We start from the raw sequence: 18,853 nt of genomic DNA, 5'->3' as shown, positions 1-18,853 counted from the left end.
TTTTATAATTATAATTATAATCCTTCACTATAATTCTTTACACCCCACAGTCACCAGCCCATTCAATTCCAAAATGATCGAGCTTATTTTGGAGAACCGATACAATGCAGGCATTCTATTAAAATCCTGTTAAGGTTGCTCATTACAAACACATATTAAACAGCAGTAACTCTGCACCGTATCTTTGTGTAAGTTGGATCGTCCCTGATGCCTAAACTGAAGAACGTCCTAAGATATAATGAAGCAGCAGCGGAAACCGGATTGATATCGTCATCTGATGACGCAGAAGAGAGCCATTTACTACATTGACACGGAGATAAACCACTACACTTACATCCACAGCTAGAATTATAATTTATAACAAACAAATTTTAACAGACTAGATTAGCACAGCAGCAACAGAAAGAGGCACTAGAGGGAACTTCTGGCTCACATGTGAATGTGCTGATTTAAACAATATGTTGTGTTGAACATTAACGGTGCCCCTGGTGGTCTGAGAGCCCTGGACAGTCACCTAGTTTTCCTAAGCCAAGGGCCAGCCATGACTGTGGGAAAGGAAAACATTCTGCTACTGTATGTACTGTAATGCATTGCTGAGAAAATACATTCATATTTCAGCTTCTATTATTAAACATTACTATTTAAAGTTATTTTTAAATTTAATGAAACCTATATTATACATTCTAACTGTTTTCATCCTATTTGCAAGGCAACAGGTCTAAAGGATGTCATCAATGACATTTCGGTACTGATGCTACAGTATGTGCTTAATAGTAAATTAATATTGTGTGGTTAGCCATTTTAGGTCTATGTGCTTTGTAGGCTTACAGTATATCATATGGAAATATATTGTTCAATAATTTTATATATATATATAGTTTTTCTGCCTGACTGTTTTCATTCAAAAGAAAATTGTTCTGACATCCCCCTTTTTACAAGATTTTGTTTTAGGAAATTAAGCAAAATCGCAATGTTTTTTAACTTACTGACAGATTATAAATATGTAATGTTGTGTTGCCAAGCTTTGTTCAGCTCATGTTATTGTAACAAATTTATAAAAATGTGGGACATACTTCTGCTCTGTATAGACTGATATATTTGGACAAAGACTCAATCTTTTATTATTATTGTATTGTATTTTATAGGATCTGTATTATACAGCTGATTGCTTTGCACTTTCTACTATATTTCTTTCTGACAGCCAATTTTGAAACCAAATCATGGCTTAAGCTCTGAATTTTATTTTCTTTGGCTATAGCATACAAATTAATACTGAATAAAGACAAAAGCTAACTCTGGTGCTTTCAACAATAGTTTCTGTAGCACATTTACAATTTACAATGAATTTTATATTTCTATAATCTACAAGCGCTGTACATTTAAACATGATTAGGAAATGTAACTTGGTGATTGTAACAGTACTTTTTGTCAAGGGGAACCACCCCAAAATGTCACGACACCTCAGTAAATGTATCAGATGATCAGTGACACAGAAAAGGGAATTGTGTCACAGGAAGCCTGAGATGAAACTTGAAGACAACAGACAGAATGGTGTCTTAATACAGTAATAATTATACCTAAAGTGAAGTATACAGTACAAAAACAGATTTTTCTGAGGGTGTTTTGAAATTTACAGGTAGTTGTACAGAGGCTTAAAAGCTTTTGCCAAGCTGGTATCAGGAAATGTGAATGGTTAAAATGCAAGACAGGAAGACCTTATACAGAAGAGATGTACACTATATAGCCATGTGTATTGCCTTTAGCTTTTAAAATTCCTTTATATTGTTCTAAACAGAAGACATATTGTAACTGATGTGGTCACCCCAACACCAACAACTTTAAATGTATACTGTAACTAATTTAGAGGGGATACTTGTTGTTATACAACCTTGTACTCTTTTCCAATGACACCCACAGTTGAAGACTGGGATTCTCCAGGATTTCTTTTACAACCAGGACACAATTGCCCATTTAGAATTACTTCCAGCTCACAAAGCATAGCAGAAAAGTAAAGATCTACCAGCTCATCAACACACTCTGAGTCCTGCTGTGATCCACCATTGTTAAATAGTGCTGTGTGGCTCAGAGTTATGCGACACCTCACACACCACCACTGGCATAACTACAAATATGTACTGTACAGTACATACAACTATGTCCCCAGTTACACCAACACCAATGATGAATAGTCACTGTCTACTTGTAAATGTTAGTTCTCAAATGCTCTTACTGTGATGCAGGCTTTCTGATTTCAGGACTGTCTTGCAAGTCAGTGGCAATATGCTGAGGGCTTTGTATTTTGCAACAGAAAGTAAAGTATCTTCCATTCAATTCCATCATCATGCTCCAGCTAATTTCTGACTTTTTTGTGATTTAAAATGTGATTTTCAATAACCAAGAAGCCAGACAATTATATCAGATGGATGTGACATTGTGTTTTTGTACGACACACAGGTAAGCAGTTTGCTTTCATTACAATAGGGCTACATATAAAGTTTGGTTGAAGAATTATGCCCCCTGATATTATTTTTCCTTTTACTCTTTGTTATGACCAGAACACTAACTTTGTCAAATGTATTTACTGTATTTGCCATGTTTTCCAATAACAAATGTACTGTATTGTAAACTGGTCTCTTGTTTAGGAGGAAGTTTCCTATAGATCCTAATCTTGCAAAATTCCTCTCACCTTCATATATAAATCTACAGTAGCAAACAGGACTTCACAGATCTCTCTTACATTTCCTCCTCCAATCCATCTACATCCTTGCAACAGCTCCCTAGCTCATTCCTCACAGCAATGATGGAGGTTTGGGCAGCCTTATCCTTGTGGCTAGGCTGCTATTTCCCCAGAATCTTTGGCCTTTTAGGCATTGCTGTAGCATTGACTGATGCCATGAAAATACACTGAACCATAGTATTTTTGAAAAACAAGTCACACTACTATTGAAAACAAAGATGGTCTATTATGTGAAGTAGACTTTTTTATCTGGTAGATCTAACTTTTACATTAAGGACATGTACACAATGTTTCAAATTCTTCCATCAAATAGTTTGTTAATACTATGTCCTTCACAGAATCAAAAACTACCAACCACCAATCAGTCAGAACACTAAATAAAGTAAACCCCTTTTTGTGGTTCCTGTGTTTATACTGATCTGCCTCCTACTACTTATGACAAACTAAAAATCAGAGTTCATATAAATGTAATGAATTGGTTTCTTTATTATCAGACGCCTTTCTCGGAGGCAGGTTTAAGTACATAACAATTTCACAGTAAACAGTAACTACTGTGAGTCACATAGTGCAGCAATGAAGATAAATAGATAATTCAACAACATAACCAATGACAGTAATCATAATCATAGTTTGAGGATTCACAAAGAATACTGTGCATGATGATGCTTCTGCAGCAGATACCAAGCAGTCCTCTCATGTTGATGAATTGTAGGTTTCTGAATACACTTGAAGAATTAAGGAAGACAAAACATAAACCACCCAGCAGAATTTGGAAGAGATGAAAAGGATGGACCACTGAGACAGAAGAACTAGCAACTAGAGAGCTGCAGCAATCAGGTCCTATAGGGTGATGGAAGGGATTCAGGATCAGAAAGAAAGAAAAATACATGATTTCAGTAGGAGAGGGATGGTTAAATGGTTTATGGCAGTGTTAAAGAGAGAGTGGGTGAAAGAATAACACAAAAAGGTAAAGGAGATCAGTACAGGAAAAAGAAAAGAAAAATGTGTCTGTATCCAGCACATCATGACTAAGGGGCTTTTAGGTATGTGTGACGAATTAGTGGACTTACATAAGAAGACCTGTTCACTTTCAACCTAGAAACAGTAAGAGAAACCTTGAGAAGAGTAAATGGAACCAATAGGGAGTGCGTAGATGGCACAAAGATGTACCAGCCCTTGGGGAACATCTCTTGAGAAAGAACACGGTGAAGATGGAGAGTCACAAATGAAATCTGGTAGGAACAATCTTGGATATGGCAATAGAACAGTCCCTGAAATTCCAGGGTTAGAGAAAGAAGAAAGAGAAGGTCAAGGGTGCCAAAAGCAGCTGAAAGGTCAGTGGGAAGAGAATTAATAACAGATAGTGAAGCAGTTTCAGTGGAATGCTCATGATGGAAACCAGACTGTAAAGAATTGAGAAGGGAGTGTTTCAAGGGAAAAATGGATAGCTGAGGGTGAGTTACTTTCTCAAGAGCTTTGGAGATTAAAAGGAAAGTAGGAGAGTATAGAGGAGGGTGAGATCAAGAGGAATCTTTTTGAGAATAGGGGTTATTAAAGTTTTTCAAAAGTCCAAAACTAAATCTATCCGTCCATGTATCTAGTTTGCAGTTTTCACTATATGCTGTATGGGTGGTTTGAATAGGCAAACTAACGTTATAAGCACCTATCCAGTATGTTGCAAAGTACTTACTGCACATCCTTCCTATGTTAAGCCCCTTTTGTGAAATTATAAAATGATGCATCACCATTTTTAAACCTCATGACTGAAAGTTCAGTACCTGACCAGGGAACCTCACAGAGATAGGGACTATTATTCAGAAACCGTAAGAACTCCTTTTATTGCACTCAACTAATTTTGTGGCTCGATAAGATTATTTTGTGTACCTAGACTTATTTGACATCATTGTGTATGTAACAGAAAAATTAACCATATTTTTTTATTTTCTACTTTAATACTGTATATCTAAATTAAAGTCTCATGACTGTAAACTTTAAAGCAGCAAAGTGTGAAAAATGTGCAAGGATCTAAATACTTAGAAAGTATTATGTGTTTGTACTGTATAGTATAAGTAAACATATTCATACAAGTCATAATGATTTAAATGTTAGGAACGAAGGCAGACATATCCAAGGAAGTTCAAGAGGAAGTCAGGAAGCAGTCCATAAGTCCATTGCCGGGAGATCCATCAGGAGACGCAGATGAACAGGCACATAGACAAGACATGAATCCAGGAAATACAGGGCTCCCTTCCAAGCCCTGGGTTCAGCTGGTAGGGGAGTGTAAACAGGCCTGAGCCCTCAGGCTTCCTCCCGATAGGCGGGCCATCAAAAAACAGCAATAGATACAGGGCAGGCAGTCCTCTCTTTGAAAATAAAAGATCCAAAACACAGACTAGAAAAAAAAAAGAAAAAAAAAATCCTGACGGAGATCCAGGTAGTCAGGAATGCCGTCCGCGAGGTCTTAGAAGAAGGCTCAGGAGCCAGGTGGGTCTCCCATGGAGAGTGATGTTTAGACCCTATGTGAGGTGGCAAATCCGTGAAATACGGGGCTCCCTTCCAAGCCCTGGGCTCAGCAGGTCGGGGAGCGTAAACAGGCCTGAGCTCTCAGGCTTCCTCCCGATAGGCGGGCCATCGGGCTACCGTGTTCCACAGCTGACCGGCGAAGGCAGGAAGGAGTCAACTTACATAGGGGAGCTAAAACAAGGCACACCAGGAAATAACGCAGGGAATAACTAAAAAGACTAAAATGCGGAGGTTGGAGCCCCCTCTGTAGGAGAGGATGGTGACTGTAACAAAAATAATGTAAAGGTTAAGATAAAAACAAGTAACTGAGTATATCCATCTAATTGAAGTGTAAATTAATCATTCTTCTGTGGCCCATCCTGAGGTACAGTACACACATTTATTTTAGGTACATTCATCGAAAATGTTTATAATTTTAAAAGGTCTGAAGTTGTTAAAATTTTAGAGGTAGTGCAGATTTCTCAGCAGCTTGACGAAAAACCTCAGATTGCTGAGAAATTACAGTATGTTAGATTGCTGTTGTAAAGATCAGCATAAGTGAGCTATACTGAGTGTATTTCTGTGATCTCTCCCACCACCCTTGTTCAATTTAGCAAATTAGTCCACAAATTCAGATGGAAGGATAGGAAGGACCAGACAGAGATGTGTGGTCAGAAATGCTCAGTTCGGATGTTTTTAATCTAGAAATGCCAGCACCACAAGAACCAGTTAAGGTTAATATATGGTTATTCTTAAGTGTTGGGAAGTTAACACGCTAAATAAAACTGAAACAGTCCAGAGTGGCTAGGAAATAAGCAATAGTCTACCACTCAGGAGTATGCATATTGAATTCACCAACAAGTGAAATACCTGTACAGCTTGGATAAAGAAGTGTTAATGCTTCTACAAGTTCAGATAAAAATCGAACGTTTTTAGTGCAAACATTCAAAGGATGTGACATTCTGCACAGAATTTATATTTAGACCAGCGTCTGAGTGATGAGTGGTTGTTAAATCAGCACCCTGACTGGAGTTGTGGGATTTTTAAATATAGCCTTACCCAGTGGATCAATGTCATTCAACAGCATATACTGTAGTAATGTGATTGATGCCAAGTTACAGTGATATGAAAAAATCCACTTTTTCCTCAATAGAACACTTTCATCTCTATAGCATAGTATTTCCATTTATAATTTAAGAGGAAGAACACATTAGAACCTTTTTGGTTAAATTTATAATTTAAGTAGAATTAGGGATGCTGTTTTTTGAGTATCTTATGATTATTCTCAGACTACAGAATAAAAAGTAACTTTGGTGTCATTATTTCTGATATTAATTTGGAGAACTGGGTTTAACTAGTGGTCTTTGACATAATTAATGGGATTTGATTAAGAGTTGTTTAGGTTACATGCCCAAAATATGCACATTAAGATGCTCTGTCTCAGAATTATAGTTTGAGTTTAGTGAATAAAATGATACCTTTTCTGAGAATAGACCCTTATTTGACAGAATTAACATTTTCTGTGTTTTATGCTATCTGTATATTTTCTTTTCATTTCTCATTACATGCTGAATTCAACAGAACCATATAATTTTCAGGAAAACTATCAACATAGTGTTTGATAAATATGTAAAACCAAGTTAATATGAAACAAAACTTTTAAAATCTAACAGAAAATATTACTTTAAATATGCTGTATTTATTTGAATACACCTAAAAAACATTTTAAATTGCAATATTAAGTCATGCCACCAGGTGCCACCATTTTACACAAGATACACAAGCTGTCAATGTGTCAATGCTGTTATCTTGATCAAAATTTTCTAACACTTTTCATGAGCATGCAAACCTTTCTTAACCATAATACCAAAAGTTTAAATTTGATCATGATAATTAAGCTCAGTATTTAAGATATGTTATTATTGATCTCTGTACCTGTTGCACTCAAAACCCTTTGAGAATTTGATGTAGCTTTAGTCACTGACAAAAGATTACTTTTTCTACAATGTTTAAACATTAAACGAAACAGCTGCTTCTCCTTCTCCAATGTAGTGTTATTCACTCAAGAATGTTAAACATATACAGCATTTCAATAACAGCACTTAAGATGGAGTGCACCACCTTGGTCAACTCTGAAATCACTCTTCTTCAAATCAATTGAATGCTCCGCAATTAACATGCATGCATCAACTAAACAGTTTTATGTGTTGTATCACAGCTGTCTCTTGTGTGCTTCATGTTGCTTCATATCCCCAGAAGGCAAGAAGGCAAGGATAAACAATACTGGAATTTCTTATCACTGAATACTCTTGGGCTATTTGGCAGAATGTTGAAATGACAGACAAAAGCTTAATAAAGCACATAAGACTGCTGACAATATGTTGTGTTTTTTAGCACCATAGTACTACTTACAGCAGAACTATATTTCTGTTTTTTTCTGCTACCTTCTTACAATTATAAAACCAGCTTACCATTTTTATGAAAAGATAATACAGCTTTTAAAAAATATACAGTATATTGGATGGAGTACACTTGTTTTAATTATTCATTTTAGACCAAAAATTGATAGACTTCTACTTTTGCTAAGTCAATAACAAGTCAGGTCACCTCACTCAGATGGCCTAGCATCATTTATTAGCTCCTTTACTGTAAATACTGCATCAAGGGAATATTGTTTTCAACAGGGTTTCAATACATAGCCTATTCTGAGTTTTGAGTTCAGGAGTATTTAACAATTTAAGCAGAATGTTATAACTCTATAAGGCATCAATGGTGTTTCTCCAATTCTCCAGTTGTGCTAGCTTATTTTCTCATTTTTATACATTGATCTTAATTGTAGTGTTTCTAATATACGTGCTTTTTACCAACATTCCCAATCATAGGAAATTAGTTTTTATCTTTCTTAATGAGCTCTACAATACGCTAATTAGGCACAACTGCACGAAAGATGTAAAACCTCTTTTATCCTTTGACTCAGACAAACAGCAATATGAAGGTAGAGACTGTCACAGTAAATCACATGGAGTTGAGGATGATTGTCTTCCGTGTTCCTGAAGGTGACAGATAAGCCCAATATAGGGTCTGCATACTCTTGCAGGTTGAGCAGATACTGTACGATACAGGAGATATAATAGGTCATGTACTGCATAGTCCATTCTCTTCAGCACTATACTTTATTATCTCATCTGCCATCTTTGGGTTTCAAATTGCTGGTCTCCTTCCAAGATATTCTTCAGTCACAAAAGTATAGGTAGTAATGTAGCACTTCCTCACGTTTGCTTTTACTATTGCTTTGAAATGCTTCTTCTGGCCTCCTCTGGGGCGATTTCCTTGCTAAACTGGGAGCCTGACACCCAGATGATATAACCAACCAGACTGAGCTGATGACAGAGGTTAAGAAAGTAGCTTCAATGCTTGTGGTGGTTGCTTGGCAGAGAACACTGGTGTTCGTGCTCTTCCTTCCAACTGATATATAAATGTGTTCCTCACACAGTGGTGGTGATATGAATCCAGTCCCTTAATCTTTCTCCTGTATGTTAGAAATGTTTTATCCCTACAGTAATTGAGGAATGATGACTGCATGGTCTCAGCCTGTTTCAAAGCTTGTCCACTGAAACCACTGTGAATTACAGTAGAAGGAATGCAATCCCTTCAGTCTTTAAAGGCGATATCTATGAAAATATTTGACTTGAATGAAATAGCTCTACCTGTTTTAAATGTGAGGACACAGTAGGAAACTAGAGATCCTGAATCCTTTTTTTCACAGAGAACAAATCAATAATCAGTGGAGGCTAAGATGCTGATTTCTTTCACTATATTTAGCTTGATGTGGTTACAAACTCATCTGGAGTATGGGAAATACTGTATATGAATGCTATTGGACTGATTTTGCTTCATAATCATAGCTTTTGAAAGTTCTTTCATTTTAAACCTTGCTGGAACTGGTGTCTGATATAAAAACCTAGGGCAGCCTGCAGATTCAGAGAAATATCTCTTTTCCTCACACTCCTCCACCCTTTTACAAACAGACAGGTCAAGCTGCCATCTTCCAGTTCCTGTTCTGGACTTGCACGATAAGCGTAAAATCCAGTCCTTGAAGCAGACACCATTAATTGGGCAAACAAGAAAAATAAAACATCTGTGCCCATCCAGATGAAACTAAAGAGGCATCGGCGTCACACATGAGCTTCACACGGAACCCATCTGCTAGTTTTTCAGGAAGAGATAAGATGGTGTTCTGAATGTCATTTGCTTCTCATACATCTTAGATTGACTTCAACTGATGTCTGTGCTCCCGGATAACTCCCTAGTGTAATTTACTTGAATTGTGAGCCCTCTGTCTTGAAAGCAAGCCTTGACAGTGCAACTTCCTTTAAATTATTTTGTTTGTGGAAGACTTTTTATCGGGTGACCTTATATTTTTCCTCTTTCAGAAGTAGTTCACTACTGTACATGTTTGATTGTCAATAGGAAAAAAAAGAATTGTACAGAGCCAACAGTGATTAAAATGACCTCTTCTATGGCTACAGTCATTGAAGCCAAAAATTGCCCCAAATCCTATTAGATACATTTACTATAAAAAAGTTATCTTTAACTACTTTATCAGTTGTCCATATATGTTTTACTGACACGGTGGATGTCTAAATAAAGATTTTCACATGCAATTTGTGAATATTAGTCCTGAAAAAGTACAAAAAGACACAGTCACTTTGTTTGTTTCGTTGTTTATATACTGTAGGTCCTGGGGAGATGCATAACTGCCAACTATGTCTTTTCAAAAACGTTTTGTTTCAAGTACAGATAATTTTCCTCTTGGCAGTATTATGGGTAGTTTTTCTATATCCCCTAACATAAGAAATATTGTTTTTTTAAAGTAGTGAGCCTGTTCAACATCACTGACAAAAGATCGTCATTTGAAACTGTACACTAACTACAAACATTGCAGTGAAAGGACAGACAACAAACTTGGTAAATGCAGTAGTATGTACTGTATAACCCTGAATGCATAGCCATAAATAGTACTGAGACAGAGCTGAGACAGAGCTGTTAGGAAAAGTGATGTAAATTAAATGGTACCTCAATGTGACTGAGAACAGTTTAGTGATTCAGAATAAACAGTACTATTGACATATGTGACACTGAACAAGCAATTACACAGTTTCAAAAAATCACAGTGACAAGATTGGTATCTGAAGTCGAGTACTTCAGAAATATCTACAGTATATGTTTAGCAATTGTTGAAACACATCTGTTCGAGAAATTTAGGCTATAGATAGAAAAACATACCCCGGTCCCTACAGCATATCTGTTTCTTCAGAAGACGTTGGTTTCTTCCATTCATCTATTTTCCAACCATCCATCGACTTTCTATCCGCTTTATCCAATTCAGGGTCACAGGGGAGCTGGAGTCTATCCCAGCAAGCATCAAGCACAAGGTAGGACTCTGGGATGACAATCCATCAGAGCACACAGAATGTCTTTGGACCATAGGAGAAAACCATAGCACCTGGCGGCAACCCATACTCTTCTCTAACCTTTGCACAAAGCTGTGGATGCTCTTATAATAAGGAGATTGTGGCATATTCTTAAGCCAGTCCTGTACTGCTGCTTGGGACTTGTTCTCATCACAGATGTTCACATATCAGACAGCTTGCTTCACCAGGTTAAACTGAAACACGGTGTGAGATTCAGCCCTTAAGGCAGCTGTTAAGTCCGGACAATGAATATAGCGGAGCCCGGAGCTGGCACAGTCACAGTGCTACAGTGCCCTTTATTCTTTTGACAAAAAAAGTCCTGGTGTACCATGAAAAAATGTTCACAGTGTGAACTTGGAACACAGAAAACAAACTCTTCAGCCACTTAACAGCTGCCTTTTGGATGACTGTCTAGCCACTCTCAAAAGCTAATTTTCTGCTTTTAGCCCCATGGCTCTGTGGTTCAGTAGCTTGAACCTTTGGCTTGTTCAGTTACTCACCTAGAGCTCTTTTGCAGAACTCCCTGGTGTGCTGCGTTCACTCTCTCGTCAGCTACCTCACACACCTGCTCAGAGAAAGCATACTGTATGTTTAAATAGGGAGGTTTAAATAATAATTGTGAGCCCTCACAGCTGGCTTCTCTCAGGCAGTGATTTGTGCTGACTGCCCGTCACAGGTACAATGCAAGGAGGGAAACGTTTCAAGTTTGGAAGAATGAGGATAATGAAGTGAAAGGAGCAGATCCCAAATAATACACAATCACTGAATAGAGAATTGGAATGGAAAAACGAAAAAAAAAAACATTAAAATATGGCTACATAATGTACATGACCCCAGATCCAATGTGTGTGGAGACCATCAAATCATTTTTCAAGGAAGATTGTCCTAGACTGTCCTACTACTGAAACAGTCTGTCAGTGTCTAGAGATTTAATAAAGAACATAAGGATGGTTAGAGACAAGAGGCCATTTGGTCCATGTAAACCATTCAGATCAATTAGTAGCTTATTGATCCAAGGATTTATTCCAGCTGTTTCTTGAAGGAAGTCAAGAAATCCCGTTAAACAATATCACGGGAGCCAGGGCAGACTCCCGTGAAATGCGTTGTTAAAGACCCTATGCAGGACGGTATAATCCGGAAGAGTCTGGCTAAGGACATCAGGGGAAGATACAGCAGGGTTTGGACCGGTTTGACAGACAGGGGGAGGCTGACTAAGTCCAAACGGGTCCAAAAAAGGGTTATCAGGGCGCAGTCCATAATCCAAATGCTGGGAGATCCATCCTAGACGAAGACAGTTAAAATCCCCGGAAAGGGGAAACCGAGACTGGAAACACAGAGAACTAAAACCTTAATGGGACCAGGTGCTCTGAGCCCCGGACTCAGTAGGTCAGGACGCAGGGGTGAAGCCTACGCCATCGGGCCCCTCCTGGACCCGCTGGTAGGTGGGCTTCTGGGCCTCCGTCTTCCAATGCTGAGCCAGGAACTCCGGAGACCAAAATACAAACGAGACACACCGGGAAATAATAGAACCTAATCATAACAGAAAAGGGTAGGAGCTCCCTCTAGAGAAGGGATGTGGAACGTAACAACTAAAGGTGGGTATCATGTTCCATACTTCCAAAACCCTTTACTGTATCTTTAACTGCCTCCTGTCCTCAAAATGTATGAGGAAAATGTCATGGAAACTCTCCATTCTGAAAACAAAATAACTCGCTGAAAATTATGCTATGAAGTTATGAAGAACAAAGATCTTGTTAGTTTTAATCTATAATTGATTTTACTGCTTTTTATCTCTGCCAGTATCATTAGTTCTCTACATATGAGTTATTTATAGGTGTACAACTTAAATGAAAAGCAGGCTAATATCCTCAAATGATCTGTCCTGGATAAACAATTTTCATGAATAAACAAATAAGTTGCTGTGATATGTTGCCTAGGGAAATCAGATAAATGGCTACAGTCAAAAATGAAAAAAAGCTTTATGCTCTTCCCACTGAAACTTGTAAGCAATAACGTGAAGCAAATAACAATAACCACTCAATACAGAATTTATGCTTTTAATACCAGCCTCTTTCATTACAGATAACATTTTAAATTATTTTCAGAGATTGCTGTTCAGTGTTGTTACTGTTGCCATGGAGCAATATTCAGGCCTTTAGGTTAATAAGCCAATATTTCTAATCTCCTTTTATTTATTTAGGAAATTAGACAGAAGTGGTCAACAGAAAATGTGTGAAAGATTTTTCAACAAAGCCTTTTTGGAAAGAAGAAACCATTGGGCTGGAATGAAAAAACAGAAGGATCCAAAGACTATAGCTGATCTGCAGACTCTTAAAGTAAGTCTTTGTCTCCAAGATTTGACACAGCATACTGTATGTCCAAAAGGGCATAGAAAACCCTTCTAGAATGACCTCCAGGCCGGCATGAAGAACACCAACTCTTGACTGACTATTGCCCATGACAGACCTCTGATTGAGGAAGGATTGAGTCTGCTGCAAGGATCACAGGATTTTACAGTAGAAACTATATGATAATAACAGGAGAAACAACAGTAGGAACAGAAACAGAGTGGTACGGAGCAGATCAATAGCCTAGATATGCCTATTGGAATAAGGAACATTCGCCCAGACTTAAACAGAGTCTGTCTTTCCAAGACTGATCTGTTAAGCCATATCCAGATGGCTGCCAAATGCCAGGATGATTGTCTTCCATGTTCATCTTATCTGCAACATCTGAATATGCTGTACAAACACCTTCCATATTATAAGCATCCTAAAGAGCTGCACAATAAATAAGGATAAAATATTGCAAGGCCACATGTAACATTTGGTAAAATCAAAGGTTTCTGTAAACAACAGATTACAAGTTTTGTTATAGGTTCATCCACAGTTTAACATCAGTAATACAATTTGTGAGCACAGAGACAACCACGTCAATATGAGATTAAGAGCGTTTGTACACATGAGCATACAAAGATGGATTTTTATACTTTGACACCTAAATATTATGGCAAGTGTTAGCCTCTAGTGTACTGAACAAATGAGGTCCCAGCATAGAAGCCTATGAAATTGCTTTTGTTTAGGGAGGTACTGTAGGACCCAAACCAAGTAAAGGCAGTACCAGAAGTGCCAAGTTAATCCTGCAAGCGGGCAAACAGTTAATTCACAGTGTGAAAGGCGGCACTGGAAATCTCATAAAGGTTAGAATTTATGTTTCAAAAAAGTCCAGAAAAAAGTTTGCATAAGCTTCATGAGGCCATTAGTGCAGAACAGCAGTTTGGCTCCAGCAACCAAGCTGACTGTGGAAAACAGAAGCCTAGAATTATCATGTCCGTTCTCAGTAAGACAAGAAAAAGAGGCCGTTCTGGCAGAGACAACAGAATCCAATTGATGTTTCCAGGCCTCCAAATGAACAGTTTGCCTGCAGTTCCTCCCTTTATGCTCAAACCTTCAGTGGGGAGCCTTGAGAGTGCAGCTGATCCATATACAGCACCAGGAGGAAAAGCAAGTATAAAGAACAGTTTACTTATTCAGGGGCTATAATGTTAGTGGTAATGTTAATGTTAGAGCAGAAGCCTATAATCTAGAGCACCTGCTGGCCATGTCATGAATCTGTAGTAACAACTAAGTCTACAGTATATCCATTACAGTGAGTGGGGACATTGCACAGTGGAAAAAGGCTAAAGCAGTCCAAAACAGCTAAAAATTTGAACGCCAATGGGTAATGTTGGAAATCAATAGGAATATTTAGACCCACTTTAGTTCAAATAGTGTAAAAATTCAAATAGAAAATGGATAGCATTTAAAAACATTCAGGGAAAAAATAGTTATTTTTGCTTGCAGAATTTGCCATCCATTCATTATGAGAAAGCTTTTTATTCCCAGAAAGGGTCACAGCAATTGGGGTCTATCCCAGGAATGCACAGAGCAATTACATTCGGGCAGGAAGAGATAAGATCAGATCACTTTATTGGTCATATACAATTTCTTGTATTAGGAATGTGAGAATGAAGTCTTAAGTGAAAGGGCTGGAGCACCCTTAAGGAGGGGGAACTAATATCGTGACAGGGTCAGCCATTTATACAGCACCCCTGGAGCAGCTAGGGTTAAGGGCCTTGCTCAGGGGCCCAACAGAGTAGGATTCCTCTGCCGGCCACGGGATACAAACCGACAACCTTCCAGCCACGGGCGCAGATCCTGAGCCACAGAGCCACCGCTCCGGCCAGAAAAGTGCACAAGCCAGCTTGTCTTTGGAATGTGGAAGCAAACTGGAGCATCCAGGAGCAAATTCAAGAGGAGAAAATTCAGAATCAAACCCAGGACCCAAGAGCTGTGAATCAGCAATGTTAACCATCATGTCCACTCTCCTCTCCTGGAATTTTTTATTCTAACCCAAATCAGAAGTGGCTGGCAAATCTGGTTTAGCAGGAAACAATCATGTTGTCGATGACAAGTTTCAGTCAGACATAAAAAAAAAGTTCAAGATGTTAATCTGTGCTAGATTCACCTTGTGTCAGTGCCTTGTCATTTAAGGAATGTGATAGGACTAGTTTGGCTCATTTATGACAAGGCTTATTTATAAAGAGTATTTATTTTTGCTTTGTTGCCAACAGGATGACATTTTACTCCTATATTTAAATTTTCAATTCAAAAATAAAAAAATGCTACAATACTTTTATTTCATCTAAAATATGCTGATATTTTATGTTTTGAGAAAGTACTATGAGCTGTAAATAATACTCAGTAGCCAAAGATCATCTCTAAAGATAATCAAAAGTCATTTTCAACTTTTTCAATGACAACAAACGGTTTTTTTTTATTTCCAAGTAACTTAAAGGCATCAGATGTTTATATTTAAATATATCTGTTTATACAGTGCCATTCAATGTACGCAGAAAGACTGGTTTTCTTTTTTGCAGGTCTGTCCAGCCTTCATCGACTGCACATACTCCAAAGTCTCTGTAGTTTATTTTAAGGTTGTTTTGTCTATGTTGTAACACTTTAACCTACCTACCACCAAATGTCGTCATAGCAAACACAGATACGGAGAAAGCGCTTCCTCTTTTTTTACCTTTAAATTAGCAGCTAAGGAATCCAAATGAATTGTTGCATGGGTGTTGTAGTGTCGTCATCTACGAAAACCTTATGTATAAGAACTATAACCAAAACATTTATTTTGCGTAAAATATTAATATCACCTACATAATCAGTCGTTGAACAGTAATTTAATACGGGGCACATCAGAACTGAAAAATCATTCGCATTTCGTACAGGCTGTAAATAGGATAAACTACAACCCCCACAATTCTTTGGCACAAAGGCTCGGTTTGTGCAGTGCAGGTTGATTTGTCACTGGCTGCGGATGCCCAGAAGCAAAAGATTGGTATAATGCATTGAACTTCTGATCTATTGCCACCACACGAATAATGAATGAAGTAAAGTAAGAGTGATAGAATGGCTGTTGAAGGTAAGGACGGATTGTTAATGTCAGTCTTCAGCATTCGGGTATCATGTCAACTGGGGAAAATAATGCAACGATAATATCCACCTGAAAACTAGTTGACTGTGATTGGTTAGCGCTACAGTCGGTGCATGCCGTACAGTAGATCATCACTGAGATATGAAAATTCAGTTCTGCTCAGAGAAATAAATAGGCGCTGTGTCAGATTTTAACTGGTCATGTGGGTAGAGCAATATGCTTAGTTAAAGAGCAGAAACTAACCCTGAACATAACCGCTGCCGTCTTCACATGTACTTGTCCGATACTATAGGTGGTGTAAAGCTATCCAAGCTGTTCATTTTTACTACAGAAACTGTGCTTCTGCTGCGAAGAGACAAGGGTCGTGTTATGCGTTCGGATAGCGAAAATTAACTACTACTGTATGTGACCTGCAGATACACTTTACGTGTGCCCGAGAGTTGATTTCTCCCTTGGTTTGATGCGCTTTTATATGCCATATGTTGCTAATAGTGGACTGAAATAGACTTGTTACAGGACGTGCGTGTCTTTGGCGCTACTCTTGCGAAGAAGTCAATTGTCAGTGTTTGCAGTATTGAGCGTGCTTGGGATGTTGGGTCAGTCACACCACCTACAAATCAATGATGGTTTTTGGATACAAAATCAGGCGAGAGGTAGGCATTATGCGCGGTGCCAGATTTGTGCAAATGTAATACTGTTGTAATTTTGGAAGCAGGTTCTGTGATAAGGGACAGCTTCGACAATATACTGTATAGTGCTGAGTGTAAAACCTTTTTGAGTATTTCAGGAGTCTGAAACTTTTTCTAAGGGTCTTTGATATTTTGCTGAACATGGACACTACTGTATATTTTAAGTTGTTCGCAGTGGAATGTGGATATATTTTTGGACGTTGTAGTAGTGACCCTTTATTTTAATAGCCTTCAGTTTTCCCAAATGTCTAGCATTGTCAGGCTAGATAAATGAACAACCTAGTAGATCTTCAGTTTGACCTCTAATTTAAGGTCAAGGAAATTTGTACAACTATTGCTCAATCTGGAATTTTCCAACGTTTGTTTTATTAAATCTCCATTATGTACAGTAAGTCTTTAAAGTGACTTGCTAATTTGACTTTGTATAAGGCTTAAGAGATATGTATAATTACATAACTAGGTACTGTACTTGTGTCCTAAAGGGTTAAATGACCATGACATTTACTTTAAAGTTGTTTCAGTTTATTAAATACTCTTCAGGTTAAACAGTACAGTATGTATCAGATTCCAAAATTTATTTTGCAGGAAATCAAATAACATGCCCATTGCAGAGCAAGTGTAAGCACTTCAAGTTTTAAAAGGCTCCTTTTCAGATTGTATTAAAGTATTAGTAAATGTCTGTAAATGTAGTTAAAATAAACTTTCTAAGGGCAGTGGTAAGCATCGCTGACGCCCTGGGGTACCATCTGTGTGGAATTTTTATGTTCTTCCTTTATTCATGTTTCCTCTGCAGTAATTCCTCTGCAACTGTAAGAAAGTTATATATAGTCTTACTTTTCTGTTGCAAAGATTTAGTAATTTTGTCCTTCTAGAGCTTACTGTCTTGTTATGTTCTGTGCACTTTTAGAGTAATGCCATCAGCTTTAATGCCAATCCCGTCACACTGGGGAAAATGGGCATTTAAGTTCCAATGATATAAATAACAATGCCTGTACTGTATGTATCCTTGATCTCACCTTTGTTTCAGAATAGAGCTCTGTTTATCAATGCTGGATTTTCTGTTGCGACTGTTCTGGAAAATTGCCTTGAATCTTTCACTAACATTACACTAGTCACAGTTTTGCTGACTGTGTTAGACAAGGAATGTAGGGCAGATATTAAACATTAAATACAGTTAAGCATGGAGAGATATTTTGAATGGGTGGCCTCTTTCTAACTCACGGGAACAGTGTGCTGTTTTTCCCTATACGCTTAATATAACTGTAAAAATCAGTATTATGTCTGGAAATGTCTTTACTTTTTATTGTACTTCTCTTTCGTAGATTCCTGAACATACTTCTTTAAATCACTGTGACGTAAAATTATTTACAGTAAATGTGGCTCATCTTCAAGAGGAATTTTACATGTTTTTAAGAGGGACATTTCTGTTTTTAATTTTAAGCTTTTGTGTCAAAACTATGCTCTTTTATGAGAAGTTACCGTGTCTTTGTTTTACATTTAGTGTTTAGTTTGTTGAGAGGTTTATCTCCCTTACCTTCTTTGTCTGTTTGGAAGGAAATTTTTAGAGAAATGCAAGTAAGGTGGGCAGAATCATTATAAAATATTGATTTGTATGAAAAATGGCCAGCTGAAGATAAAGCAGAAGACACATTCTCCCAGTTTTGCTGCAGATGTTTTTCACACTTTGGGAATTCTACTGTACATCTTTATTAATGCATAGCCGTAATCGCATTTCATATGAGTCTCATGTTTATAAAAAAATATGGGATTTGCACCTTTCCTTATTTCCCCTCATAGCAGTCTCACCCTATATTGTCTAAACAGGAATGAGACCAGAGAATAAGAGGTACCTCAAACCCTCTTCTTAATGTAATATATGTATGGTTGTTATTTTGCCTGTATTCAGTGGTATTACCATTCATTCTGAAGAGCAAATCCTTTCCCTACAAGTCGATTTACTGGGAATATTATGT

General features: G+C 37.7%; 1 protein-coding gene across 3 annotated transcripts in view; it reads left to right on the top strand.

The window, feature by feature from the left end:
- The first annotated feature begins 16,016 nt into the window (after positions 1–16,016).
- The window catches only part of samd12 (sterile alpha motif domain containing 12), a 117,442-nt gene continuing 114,605 nt past the window's right edge, over positions 16,017–18,853 (top strand). The window contains exon 1 of one of the 3 annotated variants that reach the window (XM_015356819.2): positions 16,017–16,179. In XM_015356819.2, the coding sequence (XP_015212305.1) occupies positions 16,167–16,179 (13 nt within the window). In that variant the 5' untranslated portion in view covers positions 16,017–16,166. Of the gene's footprint in view, positions 16,180–16,381; positions 16,845–18,853 lie in introns of those variants that run through there. The other 2 variants (XM_015356817.2, XM_015356818.2) reach the window with 2 other exon arrangements.

Source organism: Lepisosteus oculatus, chromosome 10, assembly GCF_040954835.1.
Source record: "Lepisosteus oculatus isolate fLepOcu1 chromosome 10, fLepOcu1.hap2, whole genome shotgun sequence".
Taxonomy (NCBI): domain Eukaryota; kingdom Metazoa; phylum Chordata; class Actinopteri; order Semionotiformes; family Lepisosteidae; genus Lepisosteus; species Lepisosteus oculatus.
The sequence above is the reverse complement of the archived record's forward strand: the minus strand, read 5'-3'. Positions and strand labels throughout refer to the sequence as shown.